The following is a 24,603-nucleotide window of genomic DNA, read 5'->3' as shown; positions in this document are numbered from 1 at the left end:
CATGAAATCACGTCATCGAAAAGAACCCCTTCCGTCAAATTTTGCTGGGTGCTTTCAGAACAGAATAAATTAAAATTTTTCTTCAAAATAACTGCTTGCCCTACAGCAAGAGATTTGACAACATTAAACAGCAACAGCGATGCGTTACGACACATCACTGACTGCATTGGTAGTGAATAAAACAATCTATGTTCTTTGTTTTTTTATTAATTGGTAAAATATTAATAATTTCTATTAATAAAATTAATTAAAAATTAACGATTTCCTTCAAAATATTCACTTGCCAACGGCAGCATTGTTTGACAACATTAAACAACAGCTGCGATACGTTACGATACGTCACTAACGACATTGCGTATAACCGAGAGAACATGGGTGCTTTAAATAGTAGTCTCTCTCTCACACTCACTGACTTTTCTTGCACAGTTGATTACGAAGTTAGTGAAGACAGAACAAGAGCTCATTGCAAAAGAAATGAAAGAAAAAAAGATTTTGATAAAGAAAAAATATATATAAATTCTAAATTTAAAGAAATATTTACTAAATTATAAATAGTTTTAAGAAAAAGCAATAACTAAATTCGTAAATATACAACAACAAACAAAAGAACATGTATGAGTGAAATATTGATTTTCTTTAGCCGTGGACAACAAGAAAACAACAACAAGACTTCGTTGAGAAGAAAAAAATCATTTTCTTATTGGAATTTGTTCATGTAAACACTTTTCGGCCGACACAGTTACTAAATGGAAAATAAACAATAGTATTTGTTAGCATAAAAGGTAAAACAAATTGTTTACGTGGCCAGTGGAAATATAAGTAAAATAAATGATAAAAATCTTATTAAAGGTTGGTTGTCTGTGACTAAAGCCAAGAACAAAAACAACAACGTTGACAACAACGACGAAGTTTCCCTCGTTCCTCCCCTCGTTTAAACGTCAACGGTTAAAGACACCAATTCTTGTTATTTTCATTTGGTGGTGTTGTTAAGACGTGCAGCAAAGCACCAATACGTCATTTTCACACCACCAGTTTGTTAGTCTGTCGGTTAGTCAGTGGAAAGAAGTAAAATAAGCACAATAAGGTGATGATGGTGATGTGATTTGGTTGGCGATTGGAAACAAAGGAGAAGAAATAGGAAAATCAAAACAAAGAAATACAAAACACAACGATTGACATCTGTCTGGTGTGTTGACTAACTTTCCTTCATCATGTTTGCCAACATTAAAAGTCGTTTTTTGGCAACGGTCATAGCTCCGGATATGCCGGCGTTACCCTCCACCAGCCATGAACACTTGATTAGGGGTAGTTCTGCATACCACCAGCGTATGCTACACCAACAACAGTTACAGGATAAATTTGCCTACTCCCGCCCACCTTTCCTACAGCTTTTAACAGCCGATGAACTAAAAGCTTCGGCCGACCACAATGTACGGCCCATTATTGTGCCACGAGATATCAACATATTACCCTGGGGCACAGGTTACGCTGAATGTGTAAATTCTGGTAAATCGGAATGGAATGAGGACCAAGGAGCATTTTGCCGACAAATTTTATCCGATCCCACCCATCAATATCCCGACTTGCCCTACACTTATTTTGGTATATTTGATGGTCATGCTGGATATGGGGCAGCATTGGCTGCTTCCCATCAATTTCATCATATTTTACATGAGAAATTGGTTGATTGTATTGAGCTGTTACTGCCGCGTGAGGGCATGGAAGACCCTAAGGTGAATTCAACAACACAATCGGTGAATTCATTTCCCCATCCAATTCATTTTCAAAGAACCGTGTCAAAGGATGAACTTATTATGGGAGCATTGGAATCAGCTTTTGTGCACATGGATTCTTTGATAGCCCAGGACCGTGACCGTTATCGTGATGCTGGTGGTTGTACAGCTTGTGTTTCGCTGTTCATAAATGGTAAGATGTATGTTGCAAATGCTGGTGATAGTCGAGCTGTACTGTGTCAGCGCAAGGTATTACCCAAGGAGGATATGCCTAGCCAACCAGATGGTTCGGAGGGAGCTTTCCCAGTACCATTTTCTTTTGATCACACACCAGAAACGGAGAGAACACGTCTACTGGGTGTTGCCCAATATAAACCACATTTAATGGGTAAATTCTATACTGCCATGGAGTATGCCAAACGTCCACATGAACGTGATTTAGGTCAAAGGATACTCTGTCGCCAGGGTACCATGAAGGGATGGACATACAAGACATTAACACGAGAAGACTTAAAAATGCCCGTGGTAACTGGGGAAGGTAAAAGGTCACGACTTTTGGGCACCTTGGGTGTAACAAGAGGATTTGGTGATCACGATTTATTGGCCATTGCCACGGGAACATTAATAAAACCATTCCTTACCGCACAGCCGGAAGTTACATTCAGAGATCTCACAAAAATTGTAACCATTCCAGGTAAGTTCCATGTAAATGGGGCATACTTTTAGAAGCCTTCTTTTAAATATTGTTTCCCTTTTCTATTTGCAGAAGAACAAAATGAAGATGGTGATTATGGCATTTTGGTTATGGCCACCGATGGCCTCTGGGATGTTTCAGAAAATGAAGCTGTTGCTCGCACCGTATTCCAAACCCTACACAAATATCCAACCGAAAAACATCGCTATACAATGGTTGCTCAAGAATTGGTTGCAAAGGCCCGTGGTAAAATCAACGACTATGGTCATTGGCGTTTGGCCGATAGCAAGGCTGCAGCAACTGTCGATGATATATCTGTGATTGTAATTCCCGTCTATCAATATTATAAGGAACACATAGAATGGGAACAAAAGTGTCTACGTGAATACCGTGAACGTTTGGAACGTGAACGAGCAGCTGCAGCCCAAGCTGTTGAAGCAAAGGAAGATTCATCATCATCAACCAGTGAACAAATTACAAGTTTAGTAAATGGTATAAAAGAAATGGCTCAAGTTGAAATAGAACCTGTACGTAATGAACAGGACGAGGGCGAAAAGGAGTCGACGACTCTCCGACAGCCAACACAAGATAAACAAAATGCTGTAACAAATGATGATCCGTTAGGAAAAATACAAACTTTTATTGAAAAAGAACAACAACAAAGCACAATAGAAAATCAGACAACAACAAAGGCTGTGGAGCAAAACAAAGATGAGTTGTCAGAGAAAAAATCATCAACACAGGAGGAGGTGGCGGTGGTGAATGCCGTCGACAAAGATGTGGCGGAACAAAAGACAACCAGTAATAATGAATCAACACAAGATCAAAGAGGTAAATATTAAATAGAAATTGTATTGATATTAAAGTGTGTGTGTATTTAAAATTATTACTAATTTATAGAGTCAACAATGTAGTGTTCAAATAAGCATTTAAGTTTTCAAGATTCGGAATGTTGAAAATATTTCTTTGAAATTGATGAATTACAAGTACCAATTAAATTCAATATGTAAATAAAACTGTGGTGGCAGTGAAATTGGACGATAGCACTTTCCCTTTTTTCAATGGATTTTGGATACACATAGTTAGACTCATTGATATACTCTGATTTTTTAACCTCTCTAAAGTCGAACTGACAAGTTATTTAAAATATATGTATCATTTATTGGGTCAGTACCACAATGAAGAAATCGCTCTCATCGTTGCTTTCTCATCCACCATCCAAATTTATGCTTTTTTTTTGTGGGAAAGATTGGACCCAACCCTTACACTAAGAGATTAAAAAATACAGGTTGAGTGACTTTTAACTCGGTCTGCAATGGACTAACGTTAAACAGTTGTAATATAGAGCACAGGGGGTACATGTGATATAAATTTGAAACTCTCCGCGACTGGGCCGTAATAATTATGTTAACCACTTTTGTGTGGATTGTGGCTCTAAAGCATTTTAGAAATTCCATAACTATCCGAGAGTGGCCTTAAGCTACAGTTAAACGAATAGTTTTGAACTTTTGTGGGGGAGTTGCCGCAGTGGAAAGCAGGCCACCAACACTGTATCCTATTGCACTATTTGTTCTGGTTGAGTCCTCGTCTGATATTTGTGCTTACGATGTTGATAATCTGCAATTTCTAAGGGGAACCAAAGTCCCAAGAGTTGTTGTACCAGTATTTGATATGTTTGTATGCTCGTTTTCCTGATTAATCTGTCCCTGGGTCTATCTCCAGTTCTAAAATGTGGCTGTTTTGATGGGATGTAACCACAGATCTATTGGAGCTACTTGAGTAGACTTGGTAGGACAGTTGAAAAGATGCAGTGTGTTGTTGTTGTAGCAGCTTCTACAAGTACATGTAAATCTTTATTTTATTGATTCGCCTCTGCCTCCAGCTCCAAGCTCAGAAAGGACGCCACCTGAATTGGATTAGTCCAAAGAGAGAGAGAGGAGTTAAGTCAGTCGGGTTGGCTGGGCAGTTAAACAGGTGCTGCGTAGTATGCGGACCGGTGCCACATGCTGGGCAGATATTCCGCGTGCGATCAATCCTGGCCCAGTAAGAATTGAGGCGGCTGCACCAACCAGATCTAAGTTGCACCAACACGACTCTCGTTTGTCTTGGCAGCTGCTGTTTTCCGCTGCCACGGGTGGTGGATGATCTTCCAGGACTATATTCACACTGTATGCTGCCAGAGCCTCTGCAACCGCATCTGTATGAATGTCTCTTAAACCTGCCTGGTATGCACGTTGATCTAGAGGTTCTCTTTTATATCTTTGGACCTCTCTCTATATCTCTATAATCCTCCCTAACTCGCCTGGGCGGTTCAGGCATATCCACCAGATGGTGGTTTGGGTGGTCTTGCCTATATCATCCAAGCAAGTACTGCATCGTCAACATCCTGTTGTGACGACTCACAGGAAGGATCTTTGTCTCCTCATGTAAATGGTCCACTGCAGACATGAGGTGACACCCTGTAGCTGTTCTCAGGGCAGCATTCTGACAGATTTGTAGTTTATCCCATTGCGTATCACTTACGCTAGCAAACCACGCTGGCGCCGCACAGATTACCAAAGACCGAACTATCGCGTTATATGTGGTCAACAAAGTTTCTTGATCTACACCCCAAGTGCTGCCGACTAGGGACTTCCTACATCGCAGCTTGTGCCATATAGTTGTGACATGTGCGGACATGCTGTCGAAGGTGACTCCTAATTTTTCGGGTTGTTTGTGATCGGAATTCTGCTACCATCCACCATGACATTCGATTCAGTTCTCATCTGTGTCGTGCATGTGGTGAACAGAGTGGCCGTAGATTTAGTGGCGGATATTTGTATATTCCTCGTGGAAAAAGATGGTAAGATCAGTCCAATAAGGTTAGCTTTCACAAATGACATCAGGGAAGGTATCTGACGCCATGATTGTACAATCATCCGAATACGTTAAGATCTCCAGATCCCGTCCGAAGGGAGCGGAATACAGGATAGGAATATGTTAAACAGTTCCGGATATATCCCCCGCCTTGGGGAAATCTCTGTTTCACTCTAAGGAGCTTGGATTTCTTGTTCCTGAATTCCACGTACTACTGGGGTTCACACATAAAATTGATTATACAACGTTTCAAACTTGGTCAGAGGGTAACCTGCTCGGTGTCCTCAAAGAGCGTGGAGTGCTTGACAATTTCAAAGGCTTTTGAAAATCAGAGCGCCACCAACCACCAACGTCCCATTGCTCGGTTTAATTTGGTTTAGTCCTCTCTGATATTTGTGGAGATGTCTGTAGCTGGGGAGGATGGGAGGAGTGTCTTTGATGCGGGCGACAAAAGCGAAATTGGTTCATACTATTGATCTTTGCTGGCATTCTTGTCTGGCTTCAGTACCCTGCCGATTTTTCAGACCTCGTTCAATATATGGTTGGCTAGTGAAAGGTTGAAACTTTGGTGGGATTCTCAACTCCCTGCATTAATATTGCTATTCCATCAGGGCCCAACGCTTTGAATTATTTAGTATTTCTGATGGTATTCGCAACATCATCCAATGTAAATTGTGAGGGTTCCCCCTCGGCAGGAAGAGATGTAATGCGACGTAGTACTCTTCTCTTCGACCTGTCACCGAAGTGCTCGACAAACTGTCGTTTGAAATAACTTGCCCACCTCTTCTGATTGGCCAGCGCAACATCGCCAAAGGTGACTGATGTCCTATCTTCTTTCTTCGCAGGGTTTGATAGTGACCGTTGCCCACAATTCACGTATTCTGGCTCCAATATTGCAACTCTTCAGATGCTCACCGACCAACCTGTTAAATTCAGTGTCAGCTCATCGACTCTGGGGCCACTGGGGTTGGCACGACGAAGCTCATCACGCTCATTTGCAAGTCCCGTCGCCCCTGCTGGTCTGACTTTGGGTATTTTACCAGCAGGTATATGGGAGTGATCGAGACTGATGTCTCGGAACATCCTTTCCGCTACCCGAACATCAGACGGATTGGGCAGATCTCTGAAAATGTGATTAGTGAACACTCTGAAACTCGGCCACTAACTTTCTCATGATTGACGAAAGTGCGGCGCTCACAAGTGATAAAATCGGGCGGTCCTGTGATGGACACAATTATGGGGAGATGATCTGATGCAAGAGAAACGACAGGTTGCCAGGTGACTTAAATTAAATTGTCAGAGCAGGTGACACGATGGTGTTCGCTAATTCTGGAAGGGGCGGGCGGGATGTATACGTTTAGCAACTCTACCTCAGCAGATCCACGCCTGACTGCTACCATCATACAATCAATTTTCTTATACAATTCCTCAACAAAGACACCTAATACATTTTAAAAGTAGTTCTCATTTAATAAAGAATTTTCCATTATTCCATTTCAGATTCCTCTCCCGAGAAGAATGTCACATCACCATCCAAATCAAAACAGCGTAAAAATCAACGTAAAGATAAACGTTAAAAGAAAATGTAGAAATTCATTTGAAAAATACTTAGAAATTAAATTAGTTTATCTGATATAGATCAACAACAACAATTATATTTATAAATAACGCTAACGAAACAAAAGAAAAAGACAGCAAAGTGTTTTGTTTTTTAAAGTGCCGTCACCAATAAAAAAGAAATTATTTCAAATATCGGTTATGTATTAAATTGTGTTTCTATGTACATTTATTTTGCCGCCTATTTAATATTTTTATTTAGTCATAATATTATTAATTATTCATACAATAAGGTTATATACTATATTTAATTATCTCAAAGGACTTCTTGACTTTCCACGATACTACCTACCTACCGTCGATAATGATGGAGAAGATGACTAGCAAGAAATAGCAAATTCCAATTTTAATATAAACTATTATTACTTTTTAAATTATTGCATGCAAATGCGCAGCAGACCGCAGACTTTCCTTCAAACTTTAAATAAAACCTTGTGGTTTTCTGACAACAATACATTTAAATAGCCAACAAGTAACTGCAATCTGGAGAAACCCCAAAACCCACATTTGATGTTATTTTTTGATTTCTCTCAACTTAAAACTTCAAGCATTCTAAATAATTTATTTGTTTTACTTGCTTAAATACAAACATAAATATTAAAAAAAAAAAAATAAATAAAGCTATTAAAACACCCAACAAAATACATTAGAGAAATAGCAAAAACAAAAAGTAACAAAAAATTGTGAGTGAAAAAATTGTAAACATTTTTGTTTCTTCAAACACACAGCAACCAAATCAATTAAACAAATATTTTGCAATAATAAAAATAAATGACACACAAACAAATAATACAAAAATAATGTATTTAAATTATATACATAATTATTTAATCTAATATTGTTTATACAAAACAACAACAACAAAGCAAAACATAGTTTTAATAAAACAACAACAAAATAAAACTTATAATTTGCATAAAAATCCAAAAATGTGTTTTACTGCTCGCACGCATTTGTGTTATATTTGTTATTTACTTTGCCGGGAGGAGATAAGAAGGCAGTTGAAATTTCAAATGCTTATCAATCCGTGGGTAAACATTTGCCATCGTTTCGCTCTGCCTTCGTCATTATTATACCTACATTCGACTAATTATCAACAGTTGTGGTCTAATTCATTGCATTATTGGGATTTCCTGTATTTACACTGAGATATGAAATTGATATGGACGCAGACAGGCACAACAAAACAAACAGTTAAAGGCTATTTTGTCAGTATAGGTCAACCATGTAGGTGATAACCCATACAGTTACACCTGTAATCAATACACGGAAACGAAACATATCTTCGATAGGAAATGCAATGAAAAAACAATTGGAACAATTAGAAATTGAATTTATGTCCCCCCTAATCTTATCTTACATACTTACAAACCTTCAATAAATTTCTTAATAAACAAGAGTTTGTTTTATTTGCTTTTATTTTCAATTTTTAAAATGATTTTCATCTTTTATTTTAAATATAATACAATTTATTTTTATTTTTAATAATAATCAATAATATATTTAATGTTTGTATAGGCGCTATATTGAAATTGTTTTAAACATTTGTTTTTTTGTATATTTAATTAAATATCATTTGAATGTGTTGTTAAAAAATGAATAAAATGCAAAGAAGTTTTTTAGAGGTGTAAATAGTTCAACATAAGGAATTTTAACAAAAAATTGAAAAATAGCTGTATCTCAGGTTACGGTCCTGACATTAGCCCGCTTTTGGAAGGTGATAACCGTCTGGTCTTGCGGGACTTTAATGAGCATCATGAGATGTGGCATTTGGTCCTCGTAAACGACCAGAGGGGTACAGCACTGGCTGAGCAGATTGATAGCTCTACATTTCGCTCGGGTTATGAGGACACCCCTACCAGACCATTGTGTCACCTGTTGTGGAATTCTGTAACTCATCTTATAGCTTTATTTTGGTGCTTAACATATTGACAAATTTCGTTAATCACCGAAATTATAAGCATTATAATTTTACCGATACTTGTCCGTAACTTGAAAAATGAGTTACAGAATTCCACTACAGTAGTGGAAATGACAAATGACGTCACCTGGCAATCCATCATGTCTCTTGGATCAGACCATCCCCTCATAACTGTCTCCATTTTTATCACATCTGAACGCCGCACTTTCGTCAATCATGGGAAAGCGGATTGGCCGAGTTTCAGACGGTTCACCAATCACCGCTTCAGAGATCTGCCCAATCCTTCTTATTTTCGGGTAGCGGACATTGACATCGTCACTGCTGCAGCCCCAAGTCGAATACCCGGGGTTAACAAATGAGCGTGAGGAGTTTCGTCAAGCCAATCCCAGTGACCCGAGTCTGGGTCAGCTGACACTGGAAGTTAGCAGGTTGATCGGTGGGCGTTGGCGGAACAAGTGGCTAAATCATCTGAAGAGTTTCAACATTGGAGCCGAAATAAGTGAATTATGGGCAACAGTTAAGTCACCCTCGAACCTTAGAAAGAAGGAAGATAGCATCCCAGACACGTTTGGGACGTTACGCTGACTGATTCGAGTTATTTCAATCGACCCTGGGAGTGACAGGGCAAAGAGAAGAGTACTATGTCGCATTAGATCCCTTCCTGTCGAGGATGAAACACCACAATTTACAATGGATGATGTTGCGAATGTGATCAGGAATTAAATCATGAAAAGTGTTGGGCACTGATAGAATTTTCATGGTAATGCTGAAACAGCTGGATGAGCCGGAAAAAGAGTGTTCACCAAAATTCTCAAACTGTCGCTAGCCACCCACATCGTTCCCAAAATCTGGAAAATGGGCAGGTTGATCCCGCTTACGTAGCCGTACAAGGATGCCAGCAAGTGAATCGTACAGGCCGATTTTGCCTTTGCCATCAGCAAAGAACCCAGAGACTTTAATCCTTCCCAGTGTCAGAAATAGCTATCCAGTTGCTGATCATCCACATGGGTTCCGTAAGCAGCACATCACGACAACAGCGCTGCATGCCATTTCCACACATGTTAGTCGAGGACTCAATCAGAGCAAGCCGTGTGATAGGGCAGAGATGTCGGTGCTCGCCTTATCTAAAGCGTTTTGTATGAGGACATCGAGCAGACTATTATCCGGCCAAGTTTGAAACGTTGTATAATCAATTGTGTGGATGCCACTCTTACTTGGAATTCAGAAAGAAGAAGTCCAAGTGCCCTGGAGTGAAACAGGTAGTTACCCAGGGTCGGGTGACGACATAGAGATCATAACGTATGCGGACGATTGTATGATCTTGCCATCAGGTGCCTTCCCTGATGTAATTTGTGAAAGGATTAACTCCTATCCGACGAATCTTACCACCTTTGATGAATATGCAAATATTCGCCACTAAATCTACGGTCACCACTGCAGTCCAATGTAAGTGAATACTGAGCTGAATGTCATGGTCGATGGTAGCAGAATTCCGACAACATCCCCGCCGGGGATAACAATCTTGGCGCGATGCGGGGGCTTGACGCCACAATCTGCTCATTCAATTTTTCTGAGTGTTGAATTGGGGGGTTGTGACTGACCAAAGGTTATTCACTCTTCTTGTCGCAAACCAACATAGTGCACTGAAATCTCACAGTGTATCTTTGGGACGAGTGACATATATTTGGTTACTGATCTCCTACCAAAATAATTCGAGATCCCCTAACACCGGGGTGTTAAGCGACCACGTGCCCATCGGTGTTTCAGGTTTGCAGTCAGGGTACCGACTGTATTATAACGGAGCCTCGTTGATACGCCTCAACGAGTAGCAGGCTTAGTTTTCAAGCCCTAATCATGGTAGTGGAGGGCTATGTCATGATTGTCCTCAACTCCCCCAGTCAAAAATCTCTCTATGGATGACATTTCACGGACACTGCTGCACCCAGTGCAATTAACACAAATTTGGGCGGGGACGACTGTTCCACACCGACCCTGGACAGAGTCAGCGACACAATCAACACGCAGAGCAGGGAATTGCTCGATCTCCTGAGCGAAAGTGCGTCCCTGCATCTGAGTCGTGAAAGTTCTCCCATAAGCAACTGGGAGGATATCCCCCTGTCTGATAACGAGATAGACACTACGGTCATCCCATCTCAGATGGACAAGGAGATGTCCCCCTCGGTTGCTTCGGGGAGTGTTAAACCGGACGAGAAGGGAGTAACTCCGTCAGAAGATGATACGTCGGTCGCTGCCGACAGACCAATTCTTCCCAGGCAGGACGCCTTGGTGGATGAGTAGTAAGGCCCGGGAAAGAAAAGACAAGCATGTCTACAAAAGAGCAGTTAACTACTGCTCTAGATTTGTAGACAAGTCTCTAGAAGAGGTCTCTTCGGCGGAATTCCGGGAGATAAGGTTGAAGCTTCGCTGTTTGAGGCGTATCGAAAGGAAATACCCTCACATGGAGAAGCTTCCGCTTCCAATCGACCGGACTCCGCGGCCTGACCCGGAGGTAGGCACCAGCCCAATAACTGGTTTGACTTCTCCGGAGCCAGCCAAAACAGGAAATCCGGTAGTTCCGGCCCGTCCGAACCCTTTGCGGACACCTAAGGTGTCTGCGGTAGGGAAAGACACCCAGACCACCGACACGGTCCCCGAAGTCGGAGAAGTCTAAGGAGCACGCACGGGCGGGTTTGCCGCACAAGGCAACAGCTAGTGCGACGGCCTCGTCTGTGAGTGCTGCTAAAGCTGCTGGGGAAAGTAGGAGCGGGAAGTGTTCTGGAGCTGCTGGTTTGCGGAAGTCTGGAAAACAGGCATCTGCGGGACCTGTGACGGAGAACAATTCCGGCCCTCGGGGAAAACTAACGCCAGTCCGAAGGGGAACAGTGATGGTGCTGCGGGATGTCGGGCGGGTAAGAGTGACGGTCCATCAACCTCAAAAATGGCCAGTGGTCAGTGTTGTGAAGAACAAGCTTGTGTAAAGAGAGTGAAGTCTTCTGAGGATCCACACCCAGTTGCCAAGAGGATGATGGACCGCCAGTCGACCAGCCAACCGGTTAAGGGAGGCCAACCAGGGAGGGCCTGCAAAGGCAGCCCAGGTCAAAAACCCCCGAAACCGGCAATAACCGGAACACCCTTTTTAACAACACACAGCCACATTCTTCATCTACAAACAAATAACCCAATGTACACACCATCACATCACAACTACCTCTTTATTTCTACAATACACATAATTCAATAGTCTGGATGATCGCAATGGACCTCAAGGTCTCCGAGTGGAGTGGCTGCCAGCACGGCACCTAACCTAACCACAAAAGTGGTAGGCTTTTTTGATAAAGCTTTTCATCAACGTAGATTTGTTGAAAAAAAATTTTATCAACGTGGATTTTTTGAAAATATTTTTCATCAACGTGGATTTTTTGAAAATATTTTTTCATCAACGAGGATTTCTTGAAAATAGTTTTTCATTATCGTGGATTCTTGAAAATATTTTTTCACCAACGATGATTTTTTTGAAAATATTTTTTCATCAACGGTCACTATTTGAACAGGATGCTGGGTTGATCCAAATTGTGGATAACGTAATATTTTTGCGAATCTTAGATAAAGTTCGAAGATGGTTCCTATCGCTCCACTCCTTTCGGTACTTCCCCCACAAAGGTTCAAAAAATATTTGCTAAAATGGCACGGGCACCCGATTTGGTCCAAATTTCGGATCTCGTAGTATATTTTCCAAACTTAGTTATGTTAAGTTCGAAAATGGGAAATACCGATCCACCTCCCTCACAAAAGTTCAACATTTTTATGTAAGGTCTGCTCGAGGATCCTTTGGACATTTTTTACTGAAAGTTCTCCTTGTGTTCCTGTTTACAGCGATATTATATAGTCCATGCTTCCTTATATAATCTAAGGGGTCACTAAACTTGAGTTGGGTTGTCAATGGTCAGCACAACTGAGATGAAATGTTGTATTATTGATGTCAACCCAACTGGGTTGTCGATAAACATGTTATCGATCAGTGTTTTTTCAAACTTGTGAACTCTATATTAAAACAAAAGGCACAATTCTCAAAAAAAAACTATTTTAAAATGATAAGTATAGTGGAATTATTTTTTGATGATGAAGAAAATGTACAGGACATGACATCTATTAGAATATGAGCGACAAGTCGAATCCATTGGAATTGCCATCTGCACTGTAAGCTCATGTTGGAAAGATCTGTATAATCAGTAAATTATTTTAGGTTTAAGGAGTATTTTCGATTGAAAACGATGCCGTAGTTTACATTGTGGAAACATTAAAGGATGACTTCAAAGTAAGTTACAGATCAACAGCAATACCCCCACTTTTAAAAGTGTGCGCTGCGTTGAGATTTTTTGCGGAGGGAAAGTCCCATGGCAATGATTACAACAATTGCATTGCTCAACCTATATTGTCGAACGTATTGAAGGATAGAGGACAAATTGTGCCAAAATTGGATCGTTTCGAAATTGTCGGAGGAGGAAAAAAGACAAAACAAAAATAATTTTTATTCAAAAACGAAGTTCCCTGGTGTTGTCGGCTGTATAGATGGCCCGTGTGCACATTGGATTTTTGATACACAAAATTAATTAATCATGCAAATAATCAACAATTGTTAAAAAATGTTTTTTTCTTTCAATTTTACTTCTTGTTTCTTCGAAAATATTCTCTGCAACTGAAAAAAACTGGTTGCTGAAAAATATCCGGTTTGTCAACTGAGATTCGCAACTTCAGTTGAAGGTTGCCATACATAAAGTAATTTTGACAACTGACAACGATAATTGCTATCGATAATCGACCCCTAAGTTGTGCGGTGACCAACTGAAATGACTGGTGGGCGCCATATATTTCGAAAGGATTGACTCCTAAAATAAGACCCACTACCAAAATGGACTATTTCTGTCCATTCCTTCTGTTGCCTCTTCCGAAACACTTTTGTGCTTTAATTCAAGCCCTTATTTTTGTCGGCAAGTTCATACATTTAAAATTCTTAAATAAATAATTTTTTGGGGGAAAAAAGAGTTTCAATTTACAGAGACTGAGGGTATATCTCTGTCGACAAAGTCCACTCATACTTTTATACTTATTTCCAAGACGCTTTTCTGTCCATACTCGAAATATCTCATAACAGCTTATTCTGTTGAAAAATGTGACTAAAACCCTCGAAATACTTGAATATAGCAGGAACCTTTATATGTTGGCTGTACTAAGACATAGAACTAAGTTAATTTTTAGCATGCTAATTTCCTTTAAACTAAGGTAGAGATGCACAAAACAGTACTCTCTAGCGTAAATTTCATTTCGTTTCATATATTGTCACATACAGTGAATGTCAAAAATATTCGGTTTTCAATTTCACCAATAATAACACCTCAGTATTTTCGAACCCCATAACCAATATTCAAAAAACCAAATACTTAAAAAAATGTTGGTCCTGTGGCAATTAAAAAATGTATGTAACGTGGATCCATGGCAACCCTATAAGCGAGAATAACAAAGAAGAAGTTGTTAACCCTGTTTTCTATGCGTCAAAAATATTCGGCTTTTGTAAAGTTTGTTAAATATCTTGGCAAAAAACCCGTCAATATCGAACTTTTTCTGCAATATTAGTGAAACACATATCCCAGCCAAACCAAGGACTGGGAGGGAAGGTAGAGGAATCTCCTGAAAAATTGCGGCTAAACCGCCATTAATTTTCCCGAAATTGGTCACCGAGTCCTAAATGACTTTCAAAAGATAGAAAATATGCACTTACATTCCAAAAAAATCGAAAGGATAAAGCCTTTCATGGCCTTGTAACACATAACACACCACCGCCTTACTTACATAACCAAAAATCTAGTTCAAATTTCGCCTTGATGTACCTTCAAAACTTGATGTACATCAGAATCCTGGTGAAATGGAGTTAGTTTTGAATGTCTAAGCAGGAAAATCAGTATACCACCAAGTTTCCGGCCTTCTGTGTACTCCAACACAAAAAGTACGAAGGAGCTTATAGGAGACATGTATTTATCAATGACTTATGATGTGTTACAAGGCCATGAAAGGCTTTATCCTTACGATTTTTTTTGGAAAGTGCATATTTTTTATCCTCTGAAAGTCATTTAGGGCTCGGTGACCAATTTCAAGAAAATTAAGGGCGGTTTAGCCGTAATTTTTCAGGATATTCCTCTACCTTCCCTCCCAGTCCTTGGTTTGGCTGGCTTATGTGTTTCACGAAATCGATTATTTCTATATATTCGTGACTTTTGCACATTATTTCAAATGTATTCGACTAAATATTCAAAAATAAGCAAAAATTCCCTTTATTTCTGCCGTTTTTATAATGAAATATAAACATTTTTACTCTTTTCTAGGATAGCGATTTTCCTTAGCCCTAAATTGTAATAATTTGTTATAAAATATAATACTTTTGCACACAGGAACAAAGATTCTGTTCGCAATTATTGAAATTTATACTAATATTGCAGAAAAAGTTCGATATTGACTGGTTTTTTGCCAAAATATTTAACAAAAGTTACAAAAACCGAATATTTTTGACGCATAGAAAACAGGGTTAACAACGTGTTCCTTGTTATTCTCGCTTATAGGGTTGCCATGGATCTATGCTACATACATTTTTTAATAGCCACAGGACCAACATTTTTTTAAGTATTTGGTTTTTTGAATATTGGTTATGGGCTTCTAAAATACTGAGGTGTTATTATTGGTGAAATTGAAAACCGAATATTTTTGACACTCACTGTATATTGTTTTGTGCATCCCTAAACTAAGGGTTCGAAATACCAAATTACAGCTGATGTTCTGTTGCTAAAACTTCAGAATACGCAAAGTGGATATATGATAAATTAGGTCCATCATCGAACATAATCCAAGTCAGGAAAAAAATTGGACTTAATATTGCCTGAATCGACTCAAATTTGACGAAAACGAATTGTTTCGAAGGGGTATATTTCCGATTATATATCATTATGGTATAATTAGTGAAAGAATGTTTTGAAAGAGAATACATAAGTGGAAAGTACAGTTCAAGAGGTGTAGTATTAAAATATAGACAATTTAAACATTTCGGAAGGAAGTAAGTAATAAAAGATTGTATTTTTTTGGTTTGGATTTGTTTTTCTAAATTAATTAACAACATTCTGCTTTATTAAAATTTAATTATTAAAAAAATATTTTTTTTTGAATACACATAAGTTTTAAATGTTGCTTTTTGTCTATATAAAATGTATTTACCTTTTTTATGTTAAATTTAATAAGTGTAAATATTATTTTAAATTTTTATTATTTTTTATAATGTTGTATACTTTATTTTATATGCATTATGGTTGATTTGGTTTTGCTATTAGGGATACAACTGTGTCAGCAATAATTAACATTTCTTTTTTTATTTTTTATATTATTAGAAATTTTATTTTAATTTTTATGTTGGGGGGGAGGAGGACAATTAATTGGGGGTATTTTTTGTTAATATTTATTTAATTGTTTTTAACTAAATTCATCAAGTTGTTACTGAAATATAATTTCATTATTTCTTTATATATAATAAATATTTTCAATTCTTCTTTTTCATGACTTTGTTTCATTCATTAGCTAATATTTTTCACAAAAATACATTATTTTTCTTCTTTAATTTTCTTAAATACATACATATTCCTAAATCATTTTTTTTACTTTTTCTTTATTTTGTTCGTTCTATTCGTTATACAGGTAATTTGTTTTTCTATTACATTTTCGTTCTTTATTGTTTTGGGTTTCGGAGAGATAAGGAAGTTGTATTTTTGTTAAACTTGTGAGATTGGCTTTTGTAGATTGAATTAAACAATTAGAGGTACTCGGAGCAAGAGAAGGTTTGGTAAAAAAAAAACATAAATATTAGATATCCACATAAAAACAAACATGGATAAATGTAAATTATTAATACTGGTATTCCAAAATGAAATTTAACAACATTTTCTGTGCGTAAAAAGTGAATTGATCTTATTAAAAAACCGTCTCTGATGAACCATCAATGACAGGAATGTAAATGCCAATTTCAGTCAACAAATTATAAAAAATGGACAATACTAGCCATGTCTATATTATTACTAAAAAAAATGACTTCTAAATGCACGAATTTAAATGAATATGAATGTATTAAAAACCCATTAGAGTCTGTGGGAATTTTACACACATTTGTAATACCAATTCAAGTTTATTTGAAATAATTTTTTGTTTTAAAAATAACAATGTTAACCGCACATTTGTGGTTTTTCATATGCTTTATCAACATTGAAATAAATATAATATTCAGACTTATTTTACTGTAGCTTACAACAAAGTAGGGTTGCCTGAAAGTTGCTAACTACACCATTTCAGCGTGTAATTTGAAATATAACATTCGATTAGAAGTTTTGTTTTATAGTTCCAACATGGTATTAAGAAATGATTAGTAAACGTAAAAATATTAAAAAACTTTAGGATTGTTTTTAGGCAAATAATGGTTGAAAAACCACAAGCGTCAGAAGAATATAACTAGCACATATGCATACATATATTGCCACAAATATTCTAGAAGAGACAAGGGAGACTTCTATTATTGCTTTGAGAGTGCCCCGACTAATATAATATCAATGATAGAGGACCTACTTTTTCGCCGAGTCCGAACAGCGTATCTTAAGACCCATTTGTAGAAGTTTCACATAGCTGAAGTACTCAGGGAAAGTCGCCTTCATTGCGCTGACGAGTATATCTTGAAATTATCGTTGAAAATATGAGGTTCTCTGCCCTGGAAATCGAATTTTATCATTCAATGTGCAAGGCGATGTCACCCACCTTTAGAAATCATTTATCCATATAATTCTGAAATATTTATTCAATTAGAATAGAATTTATATTTTTCTGAAACAGTAATTGGGCAGCCTTCGATCGTGAATAGAAGACTCTCAACCAAGGGACAGGTTCAACATCTTCTATCCAAGAAATTTATATTCAAGTAAAAAAAGTGTCAGTCGGCTTTGCCGACAGATATATACCCTCAGCCAATGTGAAGTGAAACTTTCACCTAGGGTTATATCGAATGTATTTAAGGTCTATTCAGAATTTTGTGGCCCTTTTGGACATTTGAACTTGCCGTCAAAAATGTGGATTAGGAATTAACTGCACTAAGACACAAATGTTGAACCTTTGTGGGGGAGGTACCCTTAGGGAGGACCGATATGGGTCATTTTAGAAGTTAAACTACGAGCCCAGAAGTTTGGACAAAATTGCTTGCCCATTCAAGTGATATCGTCCTAGCATTTTAGTGAAATTTTTTAAATATTGGGGAGAAGTAACGGAAGTTGTGGACCGGTATTGCCCCATGAAAATAAGTTTGGATATAATAAGACGAAGACCAAATGTTGGACCAAACCGGTTGAACAGTTCGAGAGTTATCGTGCTCTCCGACCGCCACATATGGTGACATAGGGGTTTTTACACCTTTCGGGATGTTTTCCTAAGAAATATGGACTTGCCCCGGAAAAAACTTTTACCGTCGTAATGGAGGTAGCGAATACAAATCGCTTCAACAAAAATCAAAGTGATTCGAGAGCAGGTCTTAAAGTGAACTTATCCGAAATTGTTTGTGAGAGGTATCAGAAAGAGTAGACAAATATAGTCCATATTCGAACCTGATCTATATCTGGTAAATATATTAGGTTGTGCAAAGTATGGATTAGATCGGTCACCCCCTTCAAGAGTTATCGTGCGCACAATTTCTCCGAACATTTTTGAACTTTTGTGGGGGAGGTACCTGAAGGAGTGGACCGATATGGCTTATCTTCGAATATAAACTATGTTTGGACAAAATATTACGAAGGTCAAATTTTGGACCAAATCGGCAGATCCGTTCAAGAGTTATCTTGCGCTCCATCCACTACACACGGTGTTATAGGGGCTTTTTGCACCTTTCAGGCTATTTTCTAGGGAAGTACAGACTTACCCCTGATGAAACTTGTACCGTCCTATGGAGGGCCGTGAATACAAGTTGTTGCAACAAAAATCAAAGCGATTCGAGAGCAGGTCCTAAACTGAACTTATCCGAAATTTTGTGTGGGAGGTACCCAAAGGAGTGGACCGATTGAGTCCATATTGGAACCTAATCTAAGTTTGGTAGACATTTAACGATGTGCAAAGTATGAACCAAATCGGTTACTCTCTTCAAGAGTTATCGTGGGCACAAACTTTCCAAACATTTTCGAACTTTTGTGGGGGAGGTAGCGGATGGAGTGGACTGATATAACCCATCTTCGAATTAAAACTAAGTTTGGACAAAATATTGCAAAAGCCAAATTTTGAACCGTTTTAGAGTTATCGTGCGCACCAACCAGCCAGATAGACAGACGGACGGACATTGCTAAATCGACTCCAAATTGTCTGAAACACATTTCGTCCAAACACACTTGGGGTATAAAACCATTATTTCGATGAGGTACATTTTGCCCGTGTGAAAGTGTATATACCCTCGTCGTTAGCATAAATGCTGAGGGTATAAAAATTCCTGTATCGTTATTTTCGAGCCGAGAACGGGCCGTAAACTGGATTGAAGCGACATTTTTGATGTGGTGTGGGGAAGGTAGCACAAACGGTAGAGCGCCATATCCATATTCTATCTTGATATATGTTTTTGGGGATATTCCGATCTCACTATAACTCTGCCAGGGGAGTTACCATTCTCCTACTTGGCGCGTCTTCCCGGGTTACGGATGGGCAATCGATGTCAGACCTAACTCAACACGTCACTTAAGCCTTGGATATCTCTCGGGTCATCGGCATGCCTAGACTGGCAGGTGATTTTCAGTGGTTAGAAATCTGCAAGAGCCAAATTATGCTGCGGATCATTCGGACCCTCCGTGGACAAAAAATTGATCGGACCGACTGGTCCTATGTCGGCACATGTCGAAAAAAGGATTCGAAGGCGGACCTAACTCAACACGTCACTTAAACCTTGGATATCTCTCGGGTCATCGGCATGCCTAGACTGGCAGGTGATTTTCAGTGGTTAGAAATCTGCAAGAGCCAAATTATGCTGCGGATATTTCGGACCCCCCGTGGACAAAAAAATTGATCGGACCGACTGGTCCTATGTCGGCACATGTCGAAAAAGGGATTCGAAGGCGGACTGCAACGAAATCACTGGCTGATGACCGAGAATCCAAGGGGACTCCAGCTCTATAAACGTGCTGTTCGTGGGTCGAGACGCGAACCTGAGAGGCCTCCCTCTTCATCAAAAGTAAGTTGATGTTCGTAAGAAAATTCGATATAATGTATCCTCATGCGCCTCGAAGGCACTTGGACAGAATCTTCCTCCCGAATCAAGTAGTTGCTCAATATAGCGACTCTAAGAAGACTCCGGTGACAGGCAAAAATGTGAAGACGGCGAAACCCACTGCCTCAGGCAAAGTGGTGGAGTCGAAATCTCTTACGAAGTGGAATCCGAGCCAGAAAGAACTGAAGAAAGCTAATGAGCTCACTCCTAAACCACGACATCTCTAAGGTGGGTCAGTCAATTGATGAAGGGGTCTGCCTAAAAGATCGATAATAATTGTTCCACAAACATCCCTGAAGGGACAAGGGAGACTTCTCTCATATCAATGAGTGCACCCAGATTCATATTAGTTCAATGATATGGGACCTACTGTTTACCGCCGAGTCCGAACGGCGTGTCTTAAGACACCACTTTGTAGAGAAGTTTTACATGGCTGAAATACTCATGAAATGTCGCCAACATTACTGAGGGGTATTTTGCCACCGCTGAAAAAGGTTTGATGTTGCTTGGCCGGGGAATCGAACCCACGACCTTCAGCGTGCAAGGCGGGCGTGCATACCATTGCACCACGGTGGCACCCAAAAGATCGATTCCACCCCGAAAAACAGTTTGTCGGGAAGAATAGGTAAATAGGTCGACTGAGAAACCATTATCTTCTAGAAAAACGAACTATGATCCACAATAAAAATCTGGCAAGCGCGTTCGTTCTTAAGAAAAGCCCACAACTTTCGTCCAAGAAGACGATGACTTCTCAGGCGGTCAACCCATCGACTTCCTATGCAGATGTCAACTAGAGCTTATCGAGGTGGTGATCTCATACCTAAAATGAGGACGACGACATATCCAACAGTCTTTTTAATGATCTGCAGCGGGCTGTAAAATTGTTTTCTAGCGGAGCCTAGACGATATCTGGGTATCTCAATGAGTAACAGATTACATTGTCATTTTAAAACTGTAAAACTTATGAACCAGAAAACCTCTTCCGCTGATGTTCGTGTGGATGACTTGGTGCCTTTAGTCTTCACTTCCACAAGTGCATTAACCTCTCTCTCCCTGGTCGTAACACAATTGGACAAATGACATAGATTGCCTTGCTACTGTCGCCAGCAGCTGCCAACTGGTAGTAGCCTTCATGGGTACGAGGTCGTACCAGAGACTTAACACTCCCAGTCCATTAATCGAATATATTCGACATTTAGCAATGTTTTTACATGGGCAGAAATTATTTTTGACACTGAAAGGGTTAATTCTGGGACCACGGGTGCCGGCAAGCCCACTGTTCCTTTTGTAGCACTTTCCTTCGTGAATGCAGTGTCGGACTGGGGCCGGTAGTTGGTGCGGCCGTTCGGGAAGAGTTCGTAGAACTCTAATGGAGTAGCATTCTCTACCGGCTGTCTGCGCCATAAAAAGACAGGAGTTTTAGATGGTGCTCCGCGCCAAACCAAGGTGGTGAACAGGGCCAAACACCTGAACGCAATTGGTACCTCACTACGGTGCAAGGGGCGCTGATTGGTCGTCTGTAACCAGTCCAGTGTTGTGAGGACACCCTGGGGTTAGGCTGAAAGACAGGGACCCACGTTAATCACACTCCATATCTGTCGCCAGCAGCTCAAACTTCTGCGTGACACAAAAGAGGACTGAAGTTGTGGGGGCGGAACGACATCCCTGAACTTGAAACCTTAATGACAGACAAAACAGTGTTTTCCTCATCGTAATAAAGGGGAAAACGTTCCAACGTTTCAGAAAATTTATAATTGTCAGACAAGGAAACATCTATGGACACTACAATTATCCATATTTTCACTTCCAGTCACAATAATTTATCCCAATCGACCTGTTTCCTTGGACCATTGCTTTTTGACAGAATGTATTAGAGAAAGAAGGTGTTCAAAGAGACTTATCCATTAAAACGAACGAGCCGCTAATACCTGACCCTCAAAAATGAGAGAGCATCGGATAAACCTGAGGATGAAGATGGTAACAGAGACGCATTCATCAAAAATATGATCTCCGGACCCTCTACCTATGATGTATTAAACCCCTTCTCTAGGTGGCATAGAAATCGTTATGACAACATAATCATGACGTCGGGTCCCACCCATCCTATCATTAATTATATTTGTGAACTCGATTTTTTATACCCTTCACCATATGTAGGGTATAATTAAAATTGTCATTCCGTTTGTAACACATCGAAATGTTCGTCGGAGACCCTATAAAGTATATTATTAATTGATCAGCATAAAAGTCTATGTCGATTTAACTATGCCCGTCTGTCAGTCCGTCTGTCTGTTGAAATCAAGATACAGCTCGCAAATTTAAAGATAGAGAGTCAATATTTGGTACAGAAGTTTTTATTACTTGCAGGATGGTTGGTATTTAAAATGGGATATATCGGTCCACGTTTTGATATAGCCCCCATAGAACGGTACCTCCCGATTTTCGGTATTTTTAAGGTTTTAGCTTCATTATCAATGGCTGAAATTGGGTACGTAGTCTTCTTTAGGGGTATAAAACTTTCCCCCAGAATTTTGTCGGTATCGGTCCATGCCTTCACATAGCCCCCATAGAACGGTACCTCCCGATTTTCGGTATTTTGAACGTTGTGGCCTCAATATTCCACCGAAATGACTGAAATTTGGAATTTAGACTTCGTTGGGGGTACTCAAACTTCCCCTTTGTCGGTATAGGTCTACGCCTTCATATAGCCCCCATAGAAAGGTACCTCCCGATTTTCCGTATTTTGAAGGTTGTGGCTCCAATATTCCACCAAAATGACTGAAATTTTGTATTTAGTCTTCAATGTGATATAAAACTGTTCGCTAGAAATTTGTCGGTACAGGTCCACGCTTTCATATTGCCCCATTTCCGACTAAAATTCGTCGGTATAGGTCCACGTTTCGATATAGCCCCCTTAGAGCGGTACCTCCCGATTTTCGTAATACTGAAGATTGTGACGTCAATATCCCACCGAAATGGCTGAAATTCGTTATTTAGTCTTCCAAGAGTTATAAAATGTTCCAGAAGAGTATTATCAGTATAGGTCCACGTCTTCCTATATCCCCATAGAAGCGTACTTCTTGTTTTTCGGTATTTTTTAAGTTTTAGTCACATTCTCTTACGGAAATATAGGAAATTTGGTATTTAGTCTTCTTTGAGTCTAGAAACTTTCCGTCAGAAATTTGTCGGTATAGATCGACGTTTTGAAATAGCCCCCATAGAACGGTACCCCACATTGTTTTACCGAAATTGCTGATATTTAGTATTAAGTCTTCTTCATACACTTGTATTTTACTTCAATACAAATTGTGGTGGAGGGTATAACAAGTTCGGCCGGGCCGAACTTAACGCCGTTCTTACTTGTTCCAAATAGTAATAAGTTTCTCAATTCCCTAGCCGGTAGCACTTAATGTTCAGACAATAGAGTGTGCTCTATAAAGACTCTCTTCCAGTCATCTAAAAAGCACTCGTCTGTTCGTCTATAAAGTCTCCCTACCAGCCTTCTCTAAAGACTCACTTCCAGTCGTCTGTAAAGACTCTCTTCCGGTCATCTAAAATACATTCTTCTGATCGTCTAGAAAGACTTCTTCCTCTTCGTTTATAAAGACTCAATTTCAGTGGTTTAAAACACTCCTTCCCCTTCGTTTATAGGGACTCACTTTCGGTCGTCTATAAACTCTGCCTTTCAGTTGACAATAAAGACTTCTACAGTTCGTCTATAACATGGACAATTACCAAGCTAGTGGTATCGTAAAATGTTGAATATGTTATGTCAAAACCTTCTTCATGTTGTTGGGGAAATTACAACAAAAATATATTTTTATAAAATATATATTCGAACAGCTGGTGTGATACCACTACCTTGGTAATTATGCCATGGTCTATAATGAAACGGATTTCATCCAAACACACTTGGATCTAAAACCTGTAAAAAAAATCATGTTAAGTGTTTTTGCCTCTACAACTGGTGGTAGCCCCTAATGAATCATTTCTCCCAATTATATTCAGTCTGGAACGCGAGATATGAAATCATTAAAATATGTATCAATTTGTAGAACTTTTGAAAACTTTTCAATTTCTATAAAATGCATATTCCAAATTACATGCACAAATATGCCTAGAAATGGTGTAGTTTATTTTTAAAAATATTAAAAAATAATAATAATTATTATTTCTTCTATTTCATGTTTTATTAAACCCTTTGGGAGGCAGGAGGAAAAACAAAACAAATAAAATACATTTAATGATTAATTAATAAAAAATACATCTATTTAGATAAAACATTAACTAGATTCGTTTTTCGTTCGTAAATTGTAGAATTAGGGGCGGGTAATGGTTTTTGTTGTTGTACACATATAGTGGTGATATAATACAATAAAATATAATAATATTTTGTAAAATATAATAAAACATTATTTAAAAAAAAGAAACATAATTGTAAATATGTTTGTGTATATAAAGTATATATGCAAAT

General features: G+C 38.9%; 2 protein-coding genes across 4 annotated transcripts in view; one reads left to right on the top strand and one right to left on the bottom strand.

The window, feature by feature from the left end:
• The window catches only part of LOC141399023 (uncharacterized), a 167,533-nt gene that overhangs the window by 4,538 nt on the left and 138,392 nt on the right, over nucleotides 1-24,603 (bottom strand). The gene's annotated exons all lie outside the window — the stretch shown is intronic.
• On the top strand, nucleotides 402-7,830 carry LOC141399022 (protein phosphatase 1H). Of its 2 annotated transcripts, XM_073976983.1 has the most exons (4): nucleotides 426-782; nucleotides 850-2,427; nucleotides 2,500-3,258; nucleotides 6,784-7,830. In XM_073976983.1, exons 2-4 carry the CDS (start codon nucleotides 1,212-1,214, stop codon nucleotides 6,858-6,860), a joined length of 2,052 nt encoding a protein of 683 aa, XP_073833084.1. In that variant the 5' UTR covers nucleotides 426-782; nucleotides 850-1,211; the 3' UTR covers nucleotides 6,861-7,830. The 2 variants fall into 2 exon arrangements, with proteins under 2 accessions (XP_073833082.1, XP_073833084.1); XM_073976981.1 differs by having other exon boundaries at nucleotides 402-2,427.

Source organism: Musca autumnalis, unplaced genomic scaffold (assembly GCF_047663935.1).
Source record: "Musca autumnalis isolate F117 unplaced genomic scaffold, ASM4766393v1 scaffold_3, whole genome shotgun sequence".
Taxonomy (NCBI): Eukaryota; Metazoa; Arthropoda; class Insecta; order Diptera; family Muscidae; genus Musca; species Musca autumnalis.
Note: the sequence above shows the minus strand (reverse complement) of the source record. Positions and strands in the feature narration are given on the sequence as shown.

Excerpts from the sequence above, each read along its gene's own strand:
- LOC141399022 (XM_073976981.1), top strand. The coding sequence starts at position 1,212 with ATGTTTGCCAACATTAAAAGTCGTTTTTTGGCAACGGTCATAGCTCCG. Across the intron at positions 2,428-2,499 it reads AAAAATTGTAACCATTCCAG|AAGAACAAAATGAAGATGGT; the intron begins GTAAGTTCCATG and ends TTCTATTTGCAG. Across the intron at positions 3,259-6,783 it reads ATCAACACAAGATCAAAGAG|ATTCCTCTCCCGAGAAGAAT; the intron begins GTAAATATTAAA and ends ATTCCATTTCAG.